Source organism: Zosterops lateralis (assembly GCF_965231275.1).
Source record: "Zosterops lateralis genome assembly, chromosome: 8".
Taxonomy (NCBI): Eukaryota; Metazoa; Chordata; class Aves; order Passeriformes; family Zosteropidae; genus Zosterops; species Zosterops lateralis.
Genome location: NC_139768.1, coordinates 30,020,471 through 30,047,950, shown reverse-complemented (window position 1 = coordinate 30,047,950; position 27,480 = coordinate 30,020,471). Strand labels below are relative to the sequence as shown.

The following is a 27,480-nucleotide window of genomic DNA, read 5'->3' as shown; positions in this document are numbered from 1 at the left end:
ATTTCCCATGTTTAGGATTGCACGAGCCTGAATAGCTGTTAACATGTTTGGAAAGAATGTGCCAGTGGTGGAACTCAACAGTGTCTGCTGCTGGTAAATTTAGCTCCTGCAGAAAGACAGGGAAAGAGAAAAAAACCCTGAAGCAAGAAAAGAATCTCAAGAGGGTCACTGGAAACGCTGGAACCAGACAAGCTGAGAGGCACTGAGCTGAAATAGGACCAGAATTTCTATTACTACACTGTTACGCTGGTGTGCTGTATTGCTGTGTAGAAACTCTTCTTTTTGTTAAACTTCTTTTATTTCAATGCACTTTTCTTTAAGGGGGAATGTCCAGTTCCCTGCAAATGAATTCCTCCTCTTCAGCGTGGTTGTCTCTCCCTGCCCTTTCTTGAATTGATTGTTCATTCTGCCTTGGGTTCTATGTAGATATCTTCACTTAAGAAAACTAACATAATTGAGGACTAAAAGTGGAACCTTTCTTTCCTGGTGGCAAAAAAGTTTTCATTATAAATAGTTCCTGGTTCACTTCCTGGGCTTCCCTGGCTGTCCTGCTGATTGCTCTAACACGTAGCACAGCAGTTTTTGCACTGTTACCAGGTGAGGTGGAAGCCTTTAAAGTGAAAAAATACTCAAATAAAGAAGTGCAAATCAAGGGTGTGCACAGGACTTTTGTGTCTTTGTTATTTTCCTAGAGGCACAACAGCCTTCGAAAAATCAGATAATTCATCATTTTACTTCTCAAGGCAGAGTTTTAAATGTTTATACATTAGTGCTTCTGGTCATGCCCCACACAAATGGATGTGAAAGCTGAGCTGTGACAAAGCCTGGCTGGTTATCAGTCTCTGGTAAGGCATCACCATTCCAGGGGAGACACCTGGATTTCCTCCAAGCTCCAGCTCAGATTTCCTCCTTGCTCCAGATGTCAGGGTACCAATGTTCAAAATGGACCCAAAAAGCTTCCAGGCGGGGTAAGAAGAAGCTGTGAGTTCCAGCTGATTAAATGCCAGTGTGTGGTTCCAGTCAGTGGGCTGAATTCTGTAGGAGTCCTGACTGAGGGGCAGTGCAGGAGAAGTGCTGCACTGGAGACTTGCCTTCTCTCACTGCACAATTAATCTGAAAAGGCCACTGAACAAAGAGCTGTCTCCCTGAAAGGAGTGCATTTTACATTCCCTGAGAGTACCTCTCCCTCATGAGCAAGCAAATTCCAAGGTTGGGTCAAACTTAGAAACTGTCATTAGCATTAACATTATGTATGTCAGCTCCAAGATTTCAGAGATAGCTCGAGCTGAGCTGCTTGAAAACCTTCAGGTTACTTCAGAAGAGCCTCACAGACTGTGTGAGCTGTTGGGTTTTAATTAGACTGAAAAATCCAGTTACATGAGTTTTGATCAGCTTTAAGGAAGAACTAATTTAATCAAAGGTTATGTATGTGCCATCGGTTTGGTTTCATTTGTTAAACACTGCAATGGAAAAGCTTGTCTGAACTGCCCAGCTTTCCAATGATAATTACAAGCACATTGTCTTAGGTTACAATGTAAGATGTAACCAAAAGTATGTATTCTATTACCATCTTCATAAGGTGTTAAAAACAGGTGGGGCAGTGTTCTTCATCTCTTCTATGACACACCCCTGATAACTCCCTTTGTTAATGGGCCATCAAGTCTCACTGCATGACTCACAAAATTATACCATCCCATGGTGAAATGCTGTGCCCAGGGGGAGGAACCAAGCATTCCTATCTGGATATAATCTGAGTTTTGGAACACCACAAGCAGCCTTACCTACTGCATTCCTAGAGGACAAGAGCTCAATAACTTCTACTGGACCTTCAGAGGAAGACCAGACCCCTCTACAGGATCACCACTTCAACAGAACCACATCACTCCCTTCAAGAGGACTGCAGCCACCATTTAATGGGACTGCTACCACCACCCTGCAGGTTGTATCCCAACTCTGTCAGTTTAAGCCAGCGTTTTTTGCCTCTATTTTTATCTTCCTATTAAGTTGTCATTCTGACTTGGAATTTCCCACTGCTTTGTTTTTAAACTAGTACTCATAAAAATACAGCTCTAGACCCAGACAAATGGTAACTATTGCTTTGATGCTTGATCTTTTTCCACTTCACTGCTGCCATCTTCCTCATACAGATCACGAAACAGTATAACTGATAAAAACCAATTATGTTTCTTAGTTAATTTTTAAACTGTGGTTTTAATGCTAAAGTTTATTTTAAAAGCTTATTAAAAGTATTTGAGTATCAGAGTATTTGAGAACAAAAGGTTCGGGCTGCCCAAGCCCAAGTTACCAGCATTTTCTTTGTAGCTGTTCAGATTTGTTTCTTTCTTTTGAGAAGTAATTTTGCAAAATTAGTACTTGGGCGTGGTATCTATTTGACAGCTTCCCATCTGCTGGCCCAATTTATACCCACTGAAACTGCTAAAAAATCAAGTTTTTATTGCCAGCCACATTGCAGTTTATATAGCTGTGGAAAAATGGGCTGAACTCAGTTCCCCCTTATGCTTCATCAACCAAAAGGTGTGCACTGACACCAATCCTCTACTGCCATCCAGGGCAACAGGCAATTGGCTGCTCTTCAGATACCATGCACAACACACAGGTGCATTTCTTTGCCCTGTTCAAGGTCAAAGAAAGTGCAGAGATAGCCAGAAAAATGTATATAGGGCAGCTATTTTACAGTCCTTATTCTAGATAATATTTATCCTCAAATCTTGTGCTGGCCTAAACCACAAACTACAGCTACATTTAGAGGAAGCCTAAATTTGGGGATGGCAAGAAGGGTGAAAAGTATAAGCAAAACCAGCAGAGCAGCAACAGGAGATAAAGGAAATGTCTGATATTAAAGGTGAGACTTTTAAATGGCTCTCTAGAAAACTTCCCTGCTGAGCATCCAGGATCACTGTGACAGTCACTCTTGTGCATCACCTGAGCTGGACTGAAGCCCTGCAGCTCACACACACACACACACACTCTGGCTTTCCATACGGGCTTAGACCCAGGGTTTCCGTGGCGGAGTCCCAGACACTCAAATTCTTAAAATAATTTCATCCTGGTGCAATGACCAAATAACTAAATAACAACTCCAGCTGGTTCCTTTGAGGAGGGGGCCCAATAAAAAGGAACCCCTTGGCTTTTATCCCCTCACAGTCTGGACACAGCAGTCTGGGGTCCTCTGCTCCTGCTGTGTCTCCGTGTCCAGCCCCTTGGCCAAGCCACAGGTCCCCAGGGCCCTTGTTATGCGCAGAGGGTCAGCAGGTCACAGCCTCTGGCCCTGGGCTGCCCCAGAGTTCAACCTGCAGCTCCACTGCAACTGCCCCGGACCTGCACTGAACAGATTCTTTAACATGCATTCTCCTCCCACAGCCCCAGTCTTTCCTCTACACAGAAGAGGCACTTCTCTCCCTAAATGAGAGCCAAACTGAGGAAGCCAGGAGAGCATAAAATCAGTAATTGATATGTCAGATAGGTGGCACTGTAACATTCAGCATCTGCCAGGCATCAGTCACGCTGTGCAGAGGCAGTGAACACAAACCCAAGAGCTACACTAGCAGAGACTCAGGGGGAGGTCTTTGTGCTAAGAGAACAGCAGAGAACAGCCGTCACACAGGGTCATATCCCAACAGCCTGAACTCCATGTCCATCCTGGATGGGATATCCTTGTGTGGGGGCTCTGGGCAGCTCCCCATCTCCTCTCCACATCTCCCCACACGGCATTTTCTTAATCTGAGGCAGTTCTCAGCTGCATCAGCTCCCTGACACATTTCACTGCAGCTGTTCAAACATGCACATGTGTGAAAGGAAGGAGAGAGCAGACACAGTAACCCCAGCCAGGCAATACCTCTGACAGGTGATGTGAGCAGGCATTGAAGGAGTGTGATTCCTTCCTCACTTTAAACCAACAAGGAAATGGGGATTTCTTTAAAACATTCTTCAGTGCATAACCGCTATTCATTTTTTAAATTCAAAACACAAACCCCCTAGATCCTCACACTACTGTGGTTTTTGCCAGTTACAGCCTCACCCCATCAATTCTTTCAATTCTGGAGCACTGGAAGAAAGGCTGCACAGAGCCATGGGACAGTACTTATGACTACTGAACACATTTAGAAAGCTTTTAGTAGATAAGCAAGACAACACATTAAAAAAAATAATAATAATCCCAAATCCCAACATAATCCTCCCTCTAAACCAAACTTAGAAGTGAAGCACTTTTCACTTTTAAGGGGAGGCTGTTCTTGCATGCTTTCAGAATTTGGGACTCATGTTATGCAAAAGGACTTGTAATCAACAACATACACAGCCTCTTGTGGCCTTGTTAAGGGTTTTCCAGGGTGGAATTTTTTTTTTTTTTATTTTATAGAGATGATTCTTGTATACCCAGCAGGTATTCCCAACAAACGATGGCAATGGATGGTGTGACAAAAATATGGTGGTAAAGCAAACCTGGTAAATCCAAGGGAAACCCCTTATAGAGTGCACAATAAAAAGAAATAAGAAAGAAAGGAGGTTTCATCAGTGCAGGTAAGAGTCAAGTCAACTTTTTCTCAACAATATTCTTGTATTTAAAAGAAATCAATTATACTTGCAAGTCACTTACAGAAAATTTTAATAATTTACCAAATATACAGCTATTAGAATGACCCTAAATATCACTAATTAAGTTACAAAAGTTGGTAGATAGCACAGTACAATGTTTTATAAAATAAACATGGGTAATATTAACAATATTCCCTGTGACCCAGGAATGTCAGAAAATAGCAAATGAAATTACAAACACATACAGATCAGAGGAGATTGAGGGGCAGCTTTAGACACTTGGATCAAAGAAACTGAGACGAGACTAGACACATTCATTCATCAACCATAATGAATGTAGAACTTTAAATCTCAAAAACTATTAACAACACAGCATCAGGTGCAATTTCACATGGTTTTATCTATGTTCCAGTACAGTTCCCAGAGGATTAAAGTGCCTTTGTGCACTGTAGTTTCATTTAGTCAGGTACAACACACATTGTATTTGGAAGTTACTTTTTTTAAAGGTGACCTATGAAATAAAATAACTACTTGAACCAATGTACGTAATTCAAACTAAGGTGTTTTGAAATACCTTTGTTCTGACTTTGCTACTGAATGTCACACAACAAATTAAACTCCAAATCCACAAGGCTCATCTCCACCAAACAAGACCATAGTAAAAGGTATTTATTGAAACATATTTTTCTGCAGTACAACCCTTAGTTTACTTATTTTCCCCTTTCAAACATATTTGCCCTTTGGATGACAATTTTCTACTGCAGCTTTAATTTAAAGATTGCTGTGAACATGAAAAGCAGACACAACTTGGCCCATGGCTATGGTGATGAATGCACTTCCCAGATAACATCCTGTTCTAACCCACTGAAAAAGCACAACACATTCTATCTGTGGGACACCTGAAGAGCTGCAGCCTTTGGATTTTACTTGTAGCCATTCTCTATCCCCACAGCATGGAGCCAGTGTCCTGCTCAGGGCTCCTTAGGAACTCTCACTGCTCCCTGCTGTACTACACCTCCTTAAACCCAAACCTGCACCTGAACTGCAGTGAGAAAACTCCACACAGTTCAGCTGTCACTCACCTCACCCCCAGAATGTCCTCTTCAATGAGTAAAGAACTCACACACAAAGTCTACAATCCAGTCTCCCATCAAATCATGCTGTCCACCAGCAACCACTCTCCTGTCAGGGGAGAGCATATTCCCACAGTATTTGAGGCATTTTATGGTGTTTTTCAATAGTGGCACTTCAAGAGCAGTTATGGAGCATAAGCTTTTTAGGAAACACAGATTCCCATCATGATGCCACCTGCAGCAAGGGCACTCGGGAGGAAACTGCATGTAGGGGAAAAAAAAAAAACCCTAAAGGAATTAGGAGGATGAACAAGGAATCCTAACTTTAAACAGCAAGTGTACATGTGAGTTTCCACTCTTCCAGTGTCTTCTTACATTTGACTGTGCTTCCCATCACGAGGTGAACAAGTCCCTCCAATGGTTTTAGGCTCATAATGTAAACAGCCCTGCACACCTGACAGGTGACACCATTCCTCCACCACTGCTGCTGGCACACCTGAGGAGGACCAATTTACACTCTGCACAATCCAGACCTGGATCAGGAGCTCCCTGCAGGTGAGGAAGTTTTACTGGGATTTTAGATTTGTAGCATGTCAACACTACTTACAATATTACATGCACTGAAATATTTTAAGACCATACACACTCTTGTTAATCAAATTAATGGGAATTGGTGATTTTCTAATCTACTCAGTACTTTTAAAAGTTCTCCATGGAACTGTGAGATTATGGAAAAGAACACTCTGCTTATGCATTACAGTAGAAAGAAATAAAACAGTACAAGTTTCATCAGAATAACAACTACAAGTAAAGTCTCCAGTTCAGCTTATAAAACAAATTATTTTAAGTATTTCATAGTGGTAATATAGTATTATATAGTAACTTCCAATGCAATTTATGCAACAAATTCCACCCATATTCAAAAATACATTTGTAAATGCTTTTCATAAAACTTTATACAACTCAAGTTCTCCTTAGGTAAGCCTAAGCCCAGTTCTGACACCACCCAGGCAGAAAGGCTTCAGAAGCCTATATTCTCAGAGTCAATGAATGACAATGCTGCATGAGTTCTTTCTTTTTGAGAGTCAGCTCTGCTAAACCCAAGTCTTATTGCTTAAAATCATCCGTTTCCTCAGCAGGGCAGCACCCAGCTACACCACACTAGTCTGGGGCAGCAACCCACTGTTGGATGGGACATAAACACCTACAAGCCTTGAAACTATTCCAAGATTTCCATGTAATGGTTGCCTGTCCTGTATACTTTGTCCAGAGAACAAAAGGGGCATTGCTGAGAGGGAAGGAGATCAGTCCTTGCGAGCACATCAGTACAGTGACCCACTGCCTCCCTCTTTCTCTTCTGATTAATTATGTATTCTGTTTAATGATTTCTGTGAATTAATTTCCAATTGTAACTGAAAACAGTTGGTTCAGACACAAGACACTAGATACACTATGTCTAAAATCTGCAAGTGTGAATATAAGGCCTCTGCAGGCTCAAACTCACAGCTGGTACTATGCCCAAACATCTCCACGGCAAGCTTTATTTACACAATTTCCAATTAAAAATACTGTTATTTCTCAAGCTACATTTTAAATTATCAGGAATACATTCATAATAACTACTGGTACAAAAACCATGATAAATTTTTTTTTATTCAAAACATTCTGACAGGTTGACAATATTCCAGGCATGTTACAAATACTGCCATAGCCAACAAAACAATCAATACTTAAAGAACATTCAAACACCAAGGACATGTATCTTAAAGCAGAGACAGGAGAGTGCATGGTATTAAGTGCATACTAATCATTTTCCAATAACTGATTTGAGGAAAATGCCTCATTTCTCTGGTACAAAATGGATTAAAATCCAGAAGAGATGAATTACAGAGGACAAAAATGATGATGTTGAAATGTTTTTGTCCATATATTCCTATAAAACCTTGTAACTTTATGATACAAGGCCACTACTAGTCCGGACTACCCTCGTGTTGACTATTTACGGGATAGAACAACAAAGTCATAACAGAGAAACCAGCGACAAAGCAAACAAAACCACAAACTCTTTCTAGAATATGGCTTAAATTAATTCACGGAGAGTTGGGAATATATTAACTATAAGGTGCAAGAGAAATACCAGGTAGGAAAGTAAGTCCCTCTGTTCCCGGTGTTTTCCCCCTCAGACTTCACTGTATTTCCCATAAAATTTTCCACACACTGGTCTCACTTTTCCTGCAAGCCCCGTTTCCCATACTTCTAAAACACCATGTTACTAAATGGTTGGTTTCAATCTTGAATGTATTGGCCAATATGAGCTCTAAAGTTTAAACCATGTAATTCTACACATAGTAATACCCTGTTTCTCCCAATTAACCCAAGCTCTCAAATGGAACTAAAAATTCAGCTTTATTTAAACCAACATATTTGCTTGTAAAAGTAAGAATCTCTTTGTCATGTAGAAAACAGATGTCCAATGAAGAACTTGTCAAGATGTGTACACAGCTGAGTGCATAGTGCAGAACATCATACAGAGAGAGCAGCAAGGCCACAGGGTCACTAAGTCGACATGAAAAAAATGTATGTTTCCAATGACCAAATTAATTTTAAAACATTTTTGTCCTGGAAATGCTTTAAGCATTAAAATCTTGCTCTAGGGATGGCAAGACTCCTCCATTCCCACTTTTCACACAGTTCATTGTAATATGCATGGCAGCACAGCCACATACTCCGCATACAGAAGGGACATACCAAAATTGCTTTGGATACAACATCATCCTGATCTCAAGTATTCCATACAAAAGTTGAATTTTTCTTGTGGAAAGGAAGGAAATGGGACAGCTTTCAAATTCCACAGCTTGCCTGTGTGTCATTAAAGAGACAAACCTGCAGTGTATGCAGCCCAGGACGGGAGAGCCACAGCTCCAGTGGCACAAGGGGTGGCACAGCTCGTGGCTCCAAGGCTGAACGATCCCACAGGAGGCTCCTCTGCCCGTATTGCTTCTGGTTCCAGTCAGTGCTCCCCAGCAGTGGGAGCATCAAATGCTCATTGCAAGAATACAAGTGGCTTACAGCCAGCACAGCTCTGTACACTCACCCAAAACACTTGTTTCCCCATTCTACTAGTTTGCTTTTTAAAGCAATGTTGTTGGAGAAGGGCCATGAGAACAGAGTGAGACATTTTCCTTAATCACAGCATCAGACACTCCATTAACAGACTAACAATCTCCTAAATCAAATTAGTTCCTGGAACATCTTGCATTTGCCTTCTTTCACTCGTTCTTAGGAACAAACAGTTTCTCTAGAAGTTGTGCAGTTTAAGCCTGTTATGGTATTGTACTCCAGCATTTTCTTAGCACCTCAACACAAATTACATGGTAGCTCATCTGTGGTGAACATCAGCTACAGACATCCACAAAAGGGGAAGGACTGAAAGAACAATGATATTGTCCCATGACATGGAAAAGCACTTTGGGATGCACTGGCTTCAGGTGAGACTGCTGACTCAGAATGGGATTTCTCTCCAAGCAGAGTTACTCCAGTTATTCAAATACAGTAAACACAAGGGCAGTACTGAGGACATCAATCCTGCACCTTACAACTTTCAGTCTATTTTCTAAACACCTCTTAATGGAGATGTGGCTCAGTGTCAAGGCTAAGCGGGCAAAAATGTCATCTATGCTAAAGTCATTAGAGGAACTAACATAACCCTTGCTTCTGGTGGTCCTAGGACTTAAGCCAACCACATACATTTCATTCTATTAATTTATCTATCCTGCTTTATCTCAAGTATCTTCATCCTTTCACACTTCCTAATTAACTATCAATATTTTTCCTGAGTGAAATTATAAAAAGTTAAACCCTTCTACCAAAAGTACAAAGACAAATAAAATATAGAACAATACAAACCCAGTTATACAGAACTACAAGTGCAGAAATTCTTCATGTTGTTGCTCTTTATCATTGGCCCCCAATAAAAAACATAGCAAAGAATTTAGTTATCCAAAATATTTTGCAGTACTGTGATTAGATTCTTCAGACCATAAATATAGCCCTCATCCTTTGTGTTGCTAGGAAACACATGAGCAAAATCAATCATTCGGACTTCGACATTTGCACTTTCCTTGGTCTCTGCTGGCACGTGATAGAAAACTTTTTCCAGTTGGGGTAGAACATTTCCATTCAGGTGCTCCTGCGTAATGCATGTGCTGGTTTTCCACACATTATCCTGCTCTGAGTTTTCAACTTTCAGCGAGAGCTGACTGTGGTGCCTCTTCGAGCACGCCTTTTTGTGAAGTGCATAAAACTTAGACAACCCTTTGTTTACAGAGGCTTCAATTTTTCCATTCTCTGTAGAATTGATTACATTAATATTATTGTTATACTCCAATACATCTCCACCTGATAACAGGCCTTTGGGCACTCTTCTCTTCTCTGCCAAGGTGACGTCACCCAACCGCACAGTTGTCGCTTGACACGAACCTTCATAGACAAACAGCAAAGAGCTTGCGTAGAAGTTGAGCTGTGTCTGGCCCTCAAACCACTCCAAAATCTTTTCAACCTTCTGAATACTGGCAGCTATCACATCTTTCCTCAAGCAGTACCCACTGTGGAAAAACTTTGAGATGCCTGCAAGAAATACACACATATTGGGATTATTTTAACTCCTGAACAGAAAACAAGCTGTTCTTATTTCTCTTGGGAAGAGAATAGTTTTTATTTGAAGGCATAGACATCATTCTGAGAGCTTCTGTTCAGGCAATTCCTAACTAAACCCAAAGCGAACCTAAGAACTCTGAGACCTTCAGTCACATCACCTGTGTAATATTACAGCTTGGGCTTGGGTTTTAAGTAAAAGTCAATTAATCAAGAACACAGTAAATGAACATGGTTCCTGCTCCCACGTCAGCTTAACAAGTGTCTGGACAGTTTTGGGCAGGGACCTATTAAACTCTCCATGCATAAACAGGCTCAAGCAGCTTGCTATTTATCAGTGTGTTTGTGTGTGTACCTTCTGTCCCTTGCTGGGGGACAGATGAGCAAGTGTCAACTAATAACTAGTTTGCAATAACAGTCAGCAAACAGCCCCATGATGGCAGCATTTTTACTGATTGTTAATATAGAGCAACATGTGGATTGACTTCAACTGATAAAGTCCTTTGAATTGAAAGATGCTTTTGTAGTAGCTTTCGAACAGAAAACACACTTAGATATTCACAGAAGATAACTAGAGAAAAAAATGGATTTATAATAACAACATGTAATACTTTTAAAATATTTCTATTTCATTATAGTTTCAAAGCTGCAAAGAAGTTGAATTCTAGAATCCTCTCCCCCTTATTAGTGGTAAAAGAAATGTGAAGAGAAGTTCCTATAGTCTGCACTGCTGTTACAGCCAACTGCACACTTAATTTCAGATTGACAGGCAGCTCAAATACTACAGGGAACCACCAAAGACCTACCTGACATGAGGACAAAAAAGGACTTTTAAAATGGGAACACCCAGACCACTTTTTCCATACAGCTCTATAAATAAGTATTTAAATGAAAAACTCAAGCACACCAAGTTCTGACACTCCAATGCCCTTACTTACCATCCTTTACTGTTTCCTTGGTCAAGCTCCTTCCATAGTGCTGGTTTTGTGTCTCGTAGCTGTCTGAAGACACGTGGTACACCTGAAAGAGGCAAAGAGGGGGGATCCCTGTGTATTTTGATCCACTAGTATTTCTGCAGAGCAAGAGACATCTCACAGACAAGCCACAAGACATTTAGCCCTTGCATTTCTTGCTGTGCACTGTAGTGCTCTCCAAAACTCTCCCTTCAGCCTTTGGTCTCAAAGCTACAGCTTTCCTTCGCCAGAGACATCCTGGTGGTGACAAAAAGCAATGTACCCATTAGAGGGAACTCTTTTATAAGGCCTTGCAAATCACAACTGAGATCTGGAACTATGGGACTCCTATCTCTGTTACTGAGGATGTAAAATCAGTAAGACAACAAAGCAAAAATTTCAATGCAATTATTTTGAGTTGTTGAAACTATAAGACTATTAGCACGACAGCAAATCAGTAACAATTACTGTATGCGACCACCAAGGCCCAGCTCTGTAAGACCCATCAGAGCAAATGAAGCTGCACTAAAGTATCAGCAGCCAAGCAAAAGCTGGTTGCAGCATCAACAGCAGTACTTCCGCTCCCAACTGAAAGGGAGGCAACTCACATGGGTACAGTTTTGTCCATATCAGGAATTGTACAAGCTTAAGAACTTCAAAACTGCTTCACATATAGACATATTTTCTCTCACACTGAAATGTTTCCATAGCAGAAACGTGCGAGGCAGCAAGGCCCAAGTATAATTTGTTTATGAGAGTGTAGACAATTTTTATTTGCAGAAATAATGGTGTTACCAAGCAGGCAGTTGTCTCTTGCAGGAACTTGGTGCTTGGCACTTGTTCAGACCACCCACCTCTGTGGTATTCACCCCATCCACAGCCCTGCCCTCCCTTCACTGCTGTAAAAAGAGAGGATCCCACTGAAAGAGAGTCAGGGCACACTACTGAGGTGCCTGCTCCTCATCCCTCCTCCAGGGCCTTATTCTTGCTGAAGCCAATCAATGATGTCCGTGACAGTGAAACAGCACCAATAAAAAGGAGCATTAAATAAAGAAAATAGAATTCCCTGTTTTCATTACAGCCCATCGCCCTGAAATGTTTCTCCCCTATCCAAACAACAATAAATCCAGTATGATTACACAGATCCCCACATCCTGTTTTGCAAAGCAGCTGGGAAGAACAGTCTCAAATAGCTTTTATTTTGACAAAAAGACAGAAGTCATTATACTCAGTGCTTGAGGAACTTAAATCATAGTGTGTAGAAACTGATTTTAAGTCACCAACCATGAACTGATGTAAACAGTTTTCATTATTCTAAAAAAATAGAGAGCTGTAAGTCTAAATGTTCGAACTCAGTAGCAGAGACACTTCAAATGCTGTTAGGATAGTTGGAGAAACTGAGGCCTCCATGTCTATGAAATGAAGGCCATAGTACAGAGGAGTTACTCTAAAACTGCATCTGACAACTGTGATTTTGATTTCACAAGAACAATAATTTTTCTCCACTCAGTTTTTGCTGGCTTTTTTTCCAAAGCACCTAAAAGTAGTACAGCATGACAAAGAAACTCAAAGGTTACTTATGTAAACACTTCAGATACCAAAGTAACCTTCAAAAACATACCAAAAGTCTCAAAACTTTTTAAAGAGCTGCAAGTCAAATGTAGTTAAATAAAGAATAATATTGCTTAGAAAGAAAATCAAGAGTCTGATAAGTACAACTAAGTTTTCACTAGCTGTGCCTTCAATTTTAATGATATTAAGCATTCTCATGCAGTTGGCCCAGAGGCAGCTTTCTGCAGACATCAGCACTGCAGCAGTACCCCACAGAACCATCTTGTTTACCAGAACCTTATCTCCTCCCGTAGGAACTGCAGTTTTTGTGACATGGGCACTACCTCAAACACGCTGATTAAGATCTGCAAGCTCATTCTGTTTTCTGAAGAAACGCTGGAGCAGCACATCAGACCCTGAGCTTCTGAACTGGGTTTCTCAAGAAGCCACCCCACTTCTTCTCATAATTTGAACAAAACCATTCCCCAAATGTCCTTCTGTATAGCTTATAAACACCAAGGCAGATGTGCATGCTGCATTAACAGCACATTTTTAACTATACAAAATAGTGACCAAGCACCAAGCCCCATCACACAGCACAAGTGTAATGTGTGTGTTTAACTGCCTTGTGCACTCAGAAGGCCCTTGGCTGCAGCCAGTGGCATTAAATGACAACAGATCCAGAGAATCACAGAAACTGTCCCCTACCACCACCTCGAGACTCTCCGCAACTGCAGGAAATGACTAGTTGAACATTCCTGGAAAACCTCACTCAAATACAAACATTCTGAAAGCAAGGGAGCTGAAAGCCAAGTTCAAACCCAATCAATCTCTCACCAGCCCTTGCTCCACCCTCACCGCCCAAACACAGGGGTGGCTGTGCTGGAGGAGCAGGAGGCTAAAATCAACTTCCTATTGGACAGACCTCTTCCTCTACTGTGCTTTTGTTCACATGGTCACCACCAATCCTCTGCTATTAACCCTTCCCAAAACAACACTTGGCCTTTGAACCAGCTTTTTCTGTATCCCTGTTGCTGCAGCTGTCTGTACTAGCCCATTTCTGTCAGAACAAATGACAAGTCAGATCTGTAACCTTAACAGCAGTCAAGAAATTATTAGACAGGAAAATCTCACTTCTTATCCACCTGCCACAGCTTGTTATGTGTTAGCTCTGTATCCACTGGCAGATTTCCTGCAGAGTGCAAGAAAACTTTCTGTGAGCTGCAAAACACTGCCTTCAAGAAATCTCCTGCTTCATCAGCCATTTTTACGTATTCTTACTATGCAAGTTCAGAGCTGTTCTGGCTGACAGGGCAAAGGCTTCTCCTTGTGCCTACAAGTAGCCCCACTCAGTTTCCTGCACAAATGGCTCTGGAATCCAACAAGCTAACAGGTGCATTTTACAATGAGCCACAGTAGTGACTCTGTATGGGCAGGACATCAAAAAATCCAGACCATTAACGGTTGAGGGAAATCATCTTTAGATGTTATAAACCTGCACTTGGCTTTTTCTCCCTGTGAGGTGTTCAGTCATTGCTGTTCACATACCAAAACAGCTTTCTGTAATTTTTTTCAACTACAGTTCCTTCTTTTTTGTACCCTTTTTTCAGCTACAGTTCCTACATCTGATGTTCCTGGACTGATGGAAACCTTGAATTAAAATAAGAAGTTGGTCCAGCAGAGTCCTTAAAAAAGCACAACCCTTGCAAGGTCTCAGCAAAGATACAGAGTTTGGAAACCTTGCATCTTCAGCTTTAGGACATTAAACTGAAGGCAAACAGATACTAAATGTTATGTAATGTTAATTATAGTAATACAGTATCAATGTCCATGGTAAGGCAGGAAAATGTACACACTGTTCAAATTCTTACTGCGGCAACTCCCTGACTTCCAGAAATACAATTTAAATACATGCTAAGAACTATTTGGGGGAGATACTGCTGGCACAAATAAAAACCCCTATTCAGTAACTTGCAGAGAGCTCTTTCACATCTGCGAAAAAGATCTGCTAATCCACATCACTGAAACTGGGAAAAAAAACCCCAAAAACCCAACCTATTTTGGGCAGGCCTGTAGAATACCACAGAGAACCTGGAGAGCGAAGATCATCTTGATGACATGCACAACATGGACCTGTGTGGCCCTGACATTCCCACAGTGCCTGGAAAGCTGCCTCCTGTGCAGCTCCCACTGCCCATCCCTGCTCCCTTGCACGCTCCGCACAAGGGCAGTTTGGGATCTGCTGTCCTCAGCAAGGACATGGAGATTGGAGATATCTGCTCTGATGTTGAGGCACCCAGACTCCACAGGGCCAAGGGCTGAGCTTCCCACCCCTCAGATTTTTTCTGTAAATACACTCACCAGCTGCATACAGGTAGGGGTGAGCGAGTGCTTAGACATCACACAGAAGTTTCTGTTTACAAAAAGGCACCTCTGCACTCTGGAAGGTCAGTACCCAGCTGCTACCAAGGCTGGAGCCACAAGCTGAAGGTGGGGCTAAGCAAGTGACACCCCAACTCATCTGGGCACATCCAACACCAGCATCCACCCCCAGCTCTGCAGGGACCCTCCTGCTTTATAGTAATGCTCTCACATCACCACCGCTGCTGAGAGTATGAGCAGTTACCCAAATCCATCTTATCTAAACATCTCATTCTCTAATTTTTACTTTTTTTTAAACTTAATTTACTGTTGCTAGACCACAAGTGGTTAAAGGATGTATACACACCCCTGCTTGCTGCTGAAGGATGCATCCCTGCTCCCTCATTTCCAAGACTACACTTAGGTATTACTCTGCCCATTTTGCTTCTTTGTTCATCTGGACTACTTTGAGTGCTTCACATGACTAAGTGCACCCCCAAATGCTCAGACAGTCAATATATAGTTTTAGCCAAGTCCTTACATAAACAGGTTGTAGAATGAAATGATGTTGGAATTTTATCTAGTGAAAAAGCAGACTATTAATCTCCTAAATAAAAGAAACAACAATACTGCAATTAAATCATGAACCATCTTAAAAATAGTTTAATACAGTATTTTTAGATTTTTAGATTTAGAACTTCCATGAAGCATCTCATTAGAATAAATTTATTTTAGGGAATAAAAGACCACCTGCTCCAGCTAGGAAGATTTCTTTTTTCAGGGATTTCAGTTGGTTTCTTTGGGCTATGATTTTATTTATTTATTTACTGTTTCATGGAATTTTGTTTGTTTGTTTTCTTTTAGGTTTTGTTATGCTTTGTCTTCCTGTTTTCTTGAACATCAAAGGTTGAATTAGACTTAAAAATGTAAAAGCTCCAGGTAATTTTTTAGTGTAGAAGAATCTGAACCAGATGCAAGATTTAATTCCAACTTCCCTCCTAAATCTTGTTATTAACAGATCAGAGCTTGTGAAAATTACCACAATACTAGAAAGAGTTCATAAAAACCTCATAAAACAGAGTCAGCTACAGTCAATTTGAAAATATCCTGCAGAATCATGTGCTATAGATGAGAAAATTCACTTGTAAAACCAACTTTGATTACTACATATTTACTGTTCATAGGGACAAACAATAGAAGTCAATGATGGACTATATTAATGAAATTACATAATCATCACTTTGTGCTTTTAAAAAAGTGTTTCACAAATATTTGGAGTAAGTGAGATTGCAATTGATGTCCTGGAAACAAAAGAGAATCTACAGAATCTGGAAACTGTGGATTGCAAAAGGACTGTGAATCTGAAATGAGAGCACAGCCCACACATTGTGCTTGTACTCATCAAGAGCATGTAGAATGCTCTGCATTTAACACTGCCTGTGCTGCTAAGAGATTTCGTAACGTTTGTATGTCTACTACTGAAACCATCTTACTATTTGTATTTTTGCTATTGCAACAGTACCTGAGACTTCCAATTTCTATATAAACTCTAACTAGTTTCATAATAAATCGTGTCCACTCTGACAGAATCCCAGAATGATCTGGTTTCAAAGGGACCTTAAAGACATCCCAGTTCCAATCACGTTTCATTACATTAGGTCACTTCATGTCCCATCCAACCTGGCCTCGGACAATTCCAGGGATCCAGGGGCACTAAGAGAACTGTGTTTTTAAACAATGTTATTGAAATCACTCTGCTTTTTAAAGGTATTTCCATGCATTCAGTGTGTTTAGCTAAATACAGGTGAAATGCCAGAACTGTGTACATAAATTAATGCTGGGCTAGACAGGAGACTCCTATTTTTAAGGACACACCATATGTATTTTATATATAAACAGATGACTGCTTGTTTACCAATGCATAAGAAAAAGCTGCTTCAGTAGCCTTTTGGGTAAAAATAGATTTTGGGGTAAAATCTCCATCTATAACACTTTTTTGTTTCTATCTCTTCCTAACAACTTATATGATGGGAGTTTTAGAAAAAGCATTGTTTCGTTCCCTGTTTTTCCTGGCCCTCTCCTTCTTGGTCTAGTAAAAATGTACCACACAAGCCCACCTCCCTGGTAAAAAAAACACTGAATGGAGAAGTTAAAACCAAACCCCTGCACCTCCTCATTACATCATGTTTTGTGCAACAAACAAGAACAACCAGCACATGAGCTGTTCTGAGCAGTACAGATCTGTGTAGGAGGGTTTTATAGCATGGCCAGAATGTTGCAAAAATAAAGCAAGCAGACAAGCTGAGAACATCCCATAATGAAGAGGCAGAGAACATGCCTTGTGAATTCAGACTTTGCCAAGTGCTCTGTGAGGGCAGGAGGAATCTTTCGATTCTCTTTGGAAAACAACTTCCAACATGCCAAAGGCAAAAATCCAAATCTCATCTAGTTAAAACTGGATGGAAAACTGCACTACTTGGGAGAACCATCATTATACATCCAGCCTGAATTAGGAGACTGAAAAAAACTCTGCAACAGGACAGAGACACACGTAAGTGACAATGTTAGAAACAATAGTCACAAGCACACCATAGAAACAATCCATCATTCTTTTTGCACTGTCATGAAACAAAGGACATGAAGCACATTGTTTTACAAATGAGATAAGAAAGGTCATGTAATGACATCAACCAAATCCAAAGCTATAACCTGTAATCTTCCTTTTCCATCCAAACTGTTTGGCTGTTTTTTGACTTAACTCCCACATTCTTGCTCATAGGCTCACATAATTACCACTCATGACCACTATAATTTATATAACAGTTTATCTCAAAGCAGAGTTATGGGCTGGGAGGATGGGCAGTTCTGCACAAAACATTACAGAGATATTAGAATTATCTTGAACAATGGTGCAATCTGGCTGCTGTTGCTATTGAACAGCAAAGAGGAAGCTTATCAAAGTCTCCAGCCATTTGTGCATGTTGATGCAGAGCTTGAGGAGCTCTGGCTTTGTGTGTGAGAAGGAAAGCAAAAATCTCACATCAAAAAGAAAACTATTCCTGTACCTATCACTGCAGAAAACTTCTTTGGAATTCCATCAGTGACATCGACACATTTCTCTTACTGAGCCACAAATGCCCTGTACAGCTTTTCTTTACATTGAAGTTTTAAAGTGGCCAATACACATATATTGACTCAGTATTTCTAAGAGTACTAAGAGTTAACAGGGATGTCTGCATGCTCAACTATCCCTGACTACCCCTTGAGTGTGTAAATATCAAAGGAAGTTTCCTTCTGATGTAAAGATTTTTAAATGTAAAACATAAGCAGCTGTTCATGGCTATATGCATCACTTATGAGAGCTCACTTACTCTTCCCTAAATAGAAAAATTATAAAATTTTTACTTAAAAACAGAATATCAAGATGAAAAATGTGGAGGATACAGCTCATCATTAAATTATTAGAAAGACTGGTTCACTATCTGTAAATCTCTGATATACACCTGAAAGAAAACAAACACACAAAAATCCTCTTAGTAATCTTAAATATCTGTTTTGGTGGTGAAGAATTAATTGCAACTATGTTCAGTTTTAAATACTCAGCCCCTCTCTTGTATACATATACAATGCTCAGGTTGCAAACAGCTTGCCCTAATGGACAGAGTCAAGTTAAATCATTGTTTTGAAGCAGAGCAGTGCTTTGGAACAGGTTGCACAGGACAGTTGGTACCAGCACTACCAAGACCTTCAGGTAACACAGTATTCATGTAAAACTCAAGAGGATTGTTGTTTGCTAGGGAAACCAGCTGCTGTACCAGGTGTAGGACAAGAGGCCTGAGCATAAACTGGAAGTGAAGACAAGTTCTTACCCTCATTCCAAGAACCAAAAAGCCAATCTCTTCCATCAGTGGGTACTTGCTGACCTGCTGCTGGATCTTCTCTGCTGAAGCATAGGGGTCATAACTCTTCTGCCCTATTTTGACATCCATTATGCAGGGCTTATTAAACTTCCGAGTCACATCTTCCAGTTTTAGATACGTATCTGTCCAAAAACCAAGACTTTTGTTAACAGTGCAAAATTATTACACAGCTTCTGTGTGTTGAGCACCTGTGGAGGAATGTGAACAGTTTAAGGCTCAACATCACATGAATTCTCTAAGAGTCAAATTTGTCTCTGAATGCAGATTAAATCATGGTCACTGACATCCATAAATTCTATTGCCATGAAAATCTAAATGCTTTCTTGTTCAGAAAACTGTATACAATTAACATGTGTTAACCTAGCATTCAAATTCAAATTATTGCCCAGATAAAATCCATGAGTAACTTTTATTAAGCCATTACCATATCACACAGAGCATTACTAACCACATACAAATGCAGGTTTTGCAATTCCAATGGCCTCTTGTGTCATTTTACAAATGAAGAAAACATTTCAGTCCTAGCCTTCAGGGGCTGAAGTGCAGCTCATTTTGCTTCTTTTTATCCCACTCTCATCTGCACTCATTTCTCCTGGCACACCTTTTGGAGAAAAGGCTCTTAGAATCCTAGGCTGCCTTTCATCCATTTCTAACAGTCCCTTTGGGAGGGTGGCCAGACTATGAAACACCAAAATTACCTGGAGTGTCTGAAGATTTAAACGAGTATGAAAAACCTGATGAAAATTATCATAATCAGCATGAGCCCCACACTGACTATCAGAAATAGAAATGGACTCTCAGACAACTCTGCCTGGGAGACAGCTGCACCCACCTCCAGCCCTTGCCAGGACACGGCAATAGAAGGCAACAGACAGCCTCAACACTGGTCTCATTCTTCATGTGTGCTTTGTAAATCCTTCTGTCACCAGGGACAAACTTCAAGCCTGCTTTTCTTTCCAGTACAGCCTATTCCATAATTTTGTTTGTTTGTTTTAATGCAGTTCAAATACAAAAAAACCCCCACTGTATTATACCCCACTCATGCAGCATGATCTCAAATGGGATCGTGAGAGAAAGCAAAACTAGTTCAAATTTAAAAAGAGGCACAAAGTGCCTTGTTGGAAAGCTGTACAGACAGGTAACAAAACCATCTTAGTCAAGGTAAAGTGAACAAGCAACATTTCATTCACAGAATAAGTAGAAACACTTTCTTAGGGAAAAAAATGAAAGGGATTTTACTACTTTAAGTCCTACTGAGAGCTTCAGTTTTTACACCATCATGATCAAATGTCCTAATTTCTCACAAAGTATGTAATTATTAATTTAAACAGGTTTGATTTAATCCTTAGATACCTGCTTTCTGTATGAATGGAACTAGGCACCTTGTTAATGTAGTCATTTTTAGGAAAACATGTCAAACCAATATACTAATTTAAAACAATCAAAACAAAACTACTCTTCCATTAACTCACTTCACCAGCTTTCAATGTCCTTTGGGCTACAGGACCAATGTAGCTACAGCAAAAAGAGTTCTGTTATAGGCTGGCTCACCCACTAACTACAACTGCAGGAATACATCCAAGCTGAAATAACTCCTGGTTAACTTTGAGGAGCCCCAGGCAGGTAACACACTTGATATTTGGTCACTGAATATCCCCAAAGGAGAAGCAGGATAAACGCTCTTCCTATTTGGCAGGGTATTCTGTATCACCTGAACTGCAGGTGCTACTTTTACTCTTCAAAGTTGTTATACAGAGGTCTAATTCAGTCAGATATTAGCACAGCTTTGCAGGACTTCAAGAAACCACTATCAATACCTGGGAAGTCCATAAAATATGTTAGCTATCTCTAATAAACCAAAAATTGTAAAAATCTAAGTGCTATCCTTCTGACTCTTTCTGCATATTACAAAAATCACTGCAATCAACAGATTTGTGTCATTACTCTAAAACAATGCAGAAAATAACTAAATAAAGCTCAAGGTTTTCAGTACATAGCTCTCAAAAGCAAAGAGCCATAGATTTACATGGGAGGTGAAGAAAGACAGTAAATGCAAAAAAAATCTCAGAGGAATGCAGTCCTTCACCACCAATTACAAAATGCTTTGGAGCATGTTGTGAGCACTCCAGAATCAAACTGTTAGAAATAAAAAAATTATACTAATTGTTTAGATGCAATGTTTTCATCAGCTCTAAAATAAAGCCATACAGACAGTAGTATAAAACATCTATTTCCATAGGTACTCGTGGGTATCCCACTGTTCTCTACTGCACCAGTCTAATTCCCACTTTTTAATTAGACAGCACCAACATTCAGCACCTCCCAAATACTTAAAAGTCCTAAATATCTCTCACTTCATTCCCCCTCCTTTTCAGATTTCTTAAACCAGACTGTCTTTCTGACCTCCTAAAAATGTAACAATAACTATTTTTTAAAAATTTAAGCATTAAAATTACCTTTGTAGATAACACCTGCCCTGGAAAACACTAATTATTAGGAAAAGCCAGTAAGTTATCCAGAAATCTCTCATCTCTCACACACTTTTTGGAACTAAATCTTTGTTAGGTAACCACTAGCTCAGAGTCAGGCCTGTTAAATCTGTTAACACACCTCTGCTCTCTCAAAGCTTGTTGGCCTTGTTGGCAGAGCAATGCACCCAGATAAAGTACCATATAACAAATTACTTTTTCTCATTATTGCTTCAAACAAATGGATCAAATGTTTACACTCCCATTTTTCCTGGCACTGTTTGGTGCTTATTTGCACTGTATTCAATAGTCTAATGAAACAGCTCCCAAACCCACAATATTGGCACATCTGTAACTTCTACTTCCAGCAGTCACCCCTACGATACCTCCAAGCACTGAGGGAAATGAAGTTAAGCCTCAGATCGGTATCAACTGCTCTCCAATTTCAAGTCAATTTCTGCAAGTCTCTGCAGCTCTGACCATAAATGTCCTTCTCAAGGGCATCAGTGAGTCTGCACCTCAGCCCAGAGTGCTCTCCTCCCTTCTCCTTGCTGGGTTAAACAAAAACCTCCAGATTTTTCAAGCAATTCAGACTTTCTAAATTATTATGTAGTGCCCTGCTAACCCAGTGTGCTTCAGGAAATTATGCATTTGCCATCTAAAACTAGATTAAATTAATAAACCCCCACGGAGAGAAGAATTCATCAAGATTTTTATATTAAAACTTGCACTGTTAGATAGTCTTAACCATACATTTCAAGGATTTAAATAAATCATTCATCAGAGACTTGCCCTGCCCTTTTCTATTTACCAACTGCAGGAAGGTGTGGCTTAACACATTATTTACATATTTTTTACAGTTCCAATGAAGATAAACCAAAAGACCACTAAAATTCAGCAAGTATCCATGGCATGAACCACTGCAGACTTCAGCACAAACACGCCAGTGCATTCAGTCCTCACTGCAGGCAGAAGAGACAAAATCACTTAAGGCATCTGATTCCTTCTCATAACTTAGGAGACATTTCTCAAAACAGAGGATTAAGAGCCTCAATTGCCAGCAGCAACAAAGGAAGAAAAGAAAGGTTTGAAGTTGGGTTATTTATATCTATCCTGTTCTCAGGTTAGGCAACAAAATTAGGTAACAGTATGAAATGAGCAGCAGTGAAGTTACTTTAAAAAAAGAAGCACAGGCAACAACTAGGCAGCCACAAAGAAAACTCAGCAGCAGATGGCTCCTACATCTTTGTAACAACTTTTCCACTGCTTTGTGAATAAACTCCAAATATACACAATGCCAGTGAAGCTAAATTTCAAATCCAAGCCATTTTAGATGAGCTTAGGAAAACAGCATCCCACCTCGACCTCCATTTCCTTTGCAGCAGCATTGGGTATGTGATTTCAGTAGAATTGGAGTTATTGTACAAATTGTATTGATACTGGGAGTCCATCCCTTCTGTCACATCTCCTACATTCTCACACTTCCTACATTTCACCCCTTTTAGCTAGCAATTTCATCCACTGACCTACTTTTTCAGTAGAGAATGCTGATGCTTCTCCCTAAATATTTCTCTAAGGAAATAAATTATGTTCTTCACCTGACAAACTCCAGTTCCTGATTACCTGTCACATGGAAACCTAGAGATGGTCACAAATCAAGTTGAGAGCAGACTATTGTTTTCTCAGAAGTCATCTATGACCAATTTAGTAACAATAGGAAATTACTGGGTTCACTACTACTGAGTTGCACAGAGCTGTGATCCCAGAGCCTGCAGAGCTGTGACTGCCAAGGGAAAGGTCGGCTTCCAATGTCAAGGCTGCAGCAAACCTACAAATTTATCTTCAATCTACATTTAAGAACAAGATACACACACACTCTGCTAAGCTCCATCATCTCCAGTGACTTTGATTTCTATCAAGACTACACAAAGCTCATTAGTACTACAGATAACAGAGTTGGCAGTGCAGTGTTTTGGTTGAACTGTCGCCATAGCTTTCTATGAAGAGGACACATGATAGTGCACAGCCTTTTCAAGAAGCAAAACAAACAAAACCAAGAGTTTCTCCTCCTTTAAACAGTAATTCCTACTGCCTCTGTCTGAATGACTGGTGGTGACCTTCCAAAATCCAGCCCCACGCTGCACAGTGCCTTTGAATCTCCAAATCAAACGAGCAATGTGTTGAATTACTGTCTCTTGCTTAGACCACTTATGTTCACATCTTAAGATCATACTGCAAATAGAAAAAAAAAATTGCAACTGAGAGGGAATATTAAGTGAACTCCATGACACATTAAATTGTGATGGAAGTAAAAAAATAGCTCTTGTTGAGCTATTTGATTTAGTGCCAAACAGGAAAGCATGAGGGTAAATCTGAGCTAAGAAACTGCTGGTACTACCACAATCTTCCTTTCATTTTTTCTGTAGATATCATACCATGTCTTTGGATACTGTCTTACTACTTCTTTGGAAAACAAGTGACAGCATAAAGAGAAGGCAGTTATTTTAAAGAAGCATGGCATCTAGTTTGGTGCCCACATACTAGAATAGATTTCATGCCATCCCTTTGTTTCTGTGTGTTGCAGAAGCTGCACGTCTCCACTGTGAATTAGAAAAGACCCCAGAAGAAAATCTAGTTTCTAATACGAAATATCTATTTTCTCTTGAAGAGACAATCTTCCAATTGTTCTACCAAGACAAACTTTTCTTCCCAACTCCTAATGTTATACTAACACAAATTTTAAGATCTTTGTTTCATTTAAACAGAGGATGACAAGCAGAACTCCCCACCATAGCACCTGCTGAAGTAAGTGCTGTGGGTGGTAAGGTACAGTGATGGGATCCAACCTCTGGAGACACAGCAGCAGTTTCCAGTTTGAATGCTTCCTCAGCCCCAGAGTGTGCATCTTTCCTTTCTCCCAAACCCACAAAATGCTTCTTGCTTTGATCACCTGGCTGGACACAGGTGAACCACGCAACCAGCCCACTCTTCCACCATGACCCCACCCTGAGCAGGAGCTCTGGGCCAATGTGCATCAAGCCCAGCTACTCAGGAAACCTTTGCTGTACAAACAGCCACACCCCATCATCTTCCCTGGGAGGAAGACTCCAAAGACCTAATCCAGCCACAGGACTGCAAACTGGAACCAGCTGTTAGAGGGAATGTCAGTGTGTTCCAAAACAAGTCCAAAAAACCCCTATGGAGCTCACAACTGCCAAAAATGAGTCTCCAGAAAAATTTTCAGGATAAAATTAGAACAGTACCATTTGGTGCAGTAGGTGGTGACCAGACACCGAAGTATTTTGGCAGATATTCCCGCAGCTCCAGAAGAATGCTGTCGCAACAGTCGGAGTCATAAACCTGAAATAAAATAGGGAGGGTTGGAGAGATCATAATTTTAAACATTCAGTCTTGCTGGTGGGGGAGTGAACACGTAGCTGCATGGTATTTAGTAGCTCTCTGGGGCTAAACCATGACAATTTCCAATTGTCCTGTAATTATACTTTATTGTTTTCATAAGTCTAAGATATTTACCTTACATTTAAAAAACATACCAGATGAAGATGATAATTATCACAGTCCAACATAAATGAATGGCATCCTCTCTTTCAAATTTTAAAGTGGCAACGATGCATCAACCCTAAGCACAATTTATGGCTTAACTTCAATAAAAATCTAAACTGTAATTGTTAACTTCAAAGCCTGGCTATTGAAAAAGGTGTTCTCATATTTGCATTCAAGACTGCATAGGATTACCGCATCATATTATATATCCAAATATTTTTAATTTATATCAGGTAAAGTACAGAAGATTAGACTAGACAGCATTTTCTCCTCTTCTCCAAGAGAATTCATGGTGTAGCTACATTACACACACTATGCACAGTTCAAATAGATTTCTTTTAATTTGCTTTAAGGCTTTCAACATTTTTTTCTCAACCTCTGTAGGAAATAACAGCAACAGTTTGGAAACAGCAGCTGGCTTATATTCCTGAAGGAACAACTCTGCAGTTAAAAGGAAGCTTTGGATCCCATCTGTTACGGAATTGCATGACTGTTACCAGTTTGTGGCATTGTTAAGAGGGTTTCAAAACCACTCCTTTGCCCAAATCTCCCCCGTCCTACCCAGTGACGTAGTTCCAGACACAGGGGACTGCCCATATACACTTACACATGCCTTGTAGACTGAAAGATCTCCATCCACACCACTACAGGTTACAAGGATTGCTACTGCATTTAGGAGCCATCTCATCCCACTCCCCATAGAGATGTCCCAGTTGTGCTGCCATTGGAATGCTGTCCTTCTCCTCAGCCCTACATGGGCACACAGCAATCCCCATGGAAGCTGCACAGTGACCAGGGCATGCTCATGGCTCTGCTGTCACTGCAGTGCAGCCAGAGCCCACTGCAAAGTTGGCAGCAAGGCAAAGAAAATGTCAGGTGTTAACAGCTCTGCAGAGTTGGCTCAGCTCATTGTGTCAGGCCACATTTAACCACAGTGGGGGATACCTGGCAATAGCAGCTACAAAGGGGAGGTATGCAAAATACCCACCTGTGGTGTTGCTATGTTAATACAGCTAGGGAGAAAAAAAATGGACCTGAACTCCAGATGCTATTTTAGGGCATGGAGGCAAGCCTTGGCTATCCTCAGCAGGGCCAGGAACTAGAGACAGAGCCTCATGCAGCAGCAGTATTAAAATTAGTTAATGGGAGTTTGTCCTAAATTTAAGCTTCCCTGCAAAAATCTCAAACTAGGTAAATTCAAACCAGCAGTGTGCTTCTAACAGAGAGACTTCCCCACCACTAACGCAGGGCTGTCCTGGGCTTGCACCAGCCACAGTTCTGACACCCTCACTGTTAGTGGGTAGTGATCAAGAGTATGATAAATCCATGCTGACTGTAGGCTAAGGTATTGAATTTGACCCATTCCTTTAACCAACCCACGGTATAGGCCCCATTGAAAAGATCCTAAGGGAAGGGGCTGAATCCTGAAAGCTCAAACCACACAAATATGTGCACAGTGTATTGCAAAACTCTATGGTATGCCCAACACCACACCCTCTGCCACTACTGCTGTTATCTGAAGTATAGAGAATTGCTGGGTGTGTATCTTTCAAGTCACAGTGTCACATCACCGGGCACTGATCTCTCCTCACGTCATGACCACTGAGGATGACACATAATTGTATGTCTAAGTCCAGTTTCCCTCCCACGTTAGCACAAGCTGGTATGCTGGTACACGGCACTCTAAGACAAAAGACCTTACTTGCCCCTGTGATCAGTGTATTTTTGCAGCATTTCTTCACTGTGCCTCAGGGCTTGCCAGCAGAGGACAGTGCTTTCTCCAGAAGACTGCAATGGAGCTTGATCTTACTCATTTAAGGAAGAAAAGAAGCAGCTAAGAGTGGAAGAGAGGGGAAGATTAGCAGCAGGCAGATGCTGAGGCACAGACTTGATCTCTGCTCTCTTTGATAACTGTTCAGTGTTCCCCACTGTACAGACAGCAGTTTCTGGGCCAGCATGCCAAGCACTGACTGGTGCCATAATTTCATGCTATATAAAAATAGTACAAGCCCAATTTTTGTTTACTGTGGTGGTTTATGATCATAGCACCCTACATCCAAGGCAGGGCACTCCACTGCTCCCAGCACTAATCTCTTTTCCCAGATGAGTTTGGGGAGATCTGAGAGGCAGAAATCATTGTACATTTACAGGGGACCAAGTGCATATATTTAGGTCAGGACCAAGAGGCGAGCAATAGAAACCAAAAGTGCAACAGACAACAAGGAGAAATACTGAATGCATCTGAAAAAACAGGCAAACATAATAACTAATTTACTTAATTTATTAGCAAAAGATTCTGAGAAAGTGAAATGTCAGGACACCACTTTACTTTTTTTCTTTAAGAGAGACAGGGCTCCTGATTTATTTTTTATCACTATTAGGC

The 27,480-nt window shown here is 40.6% G+C and overlaps 1 protein-coding gene across 1 annotated transcript in view; it reads right to left on the bottom strand.

Annotated features, from left to right (window-relative positions):
• Nucleotides 1-4,607: 4,607 nt before the first annotated feature.
• The window catches only part of IPMK (inositol polyphosphate multikinase), a gene marked incomplete at its 5' end in the record, with an annotated part of 40,510 nt that continues 17,637 nt past the window's right edge, over nucleotides 4,608-27,480 (bottom strand). The window contains 4 exons of the mRNA XM_083866203.1: nucleotides 4,608-10,253; nucleotides 11,219-11,300; nucleotides 19,015-19,187; nucleotides 24,797-24,893. Of these exons, the coding sequence (XP_083722329.1) occupies nucleotides 9,619-10,253; nucleotides 11,219-11,300; nucleotides 19,015-19,187; nucleotides 24,797-24,893 (987 nt within the window). The 3' untranslated portion in view covers nucleotides 4,608-9,618. The remainder of the gene's footprint in view (nucleotides 10,254-11,218; nucleotides 11,301-19,014; nucleotides 19,188-24,796; nucleotides 24,894-27,480) is intronic.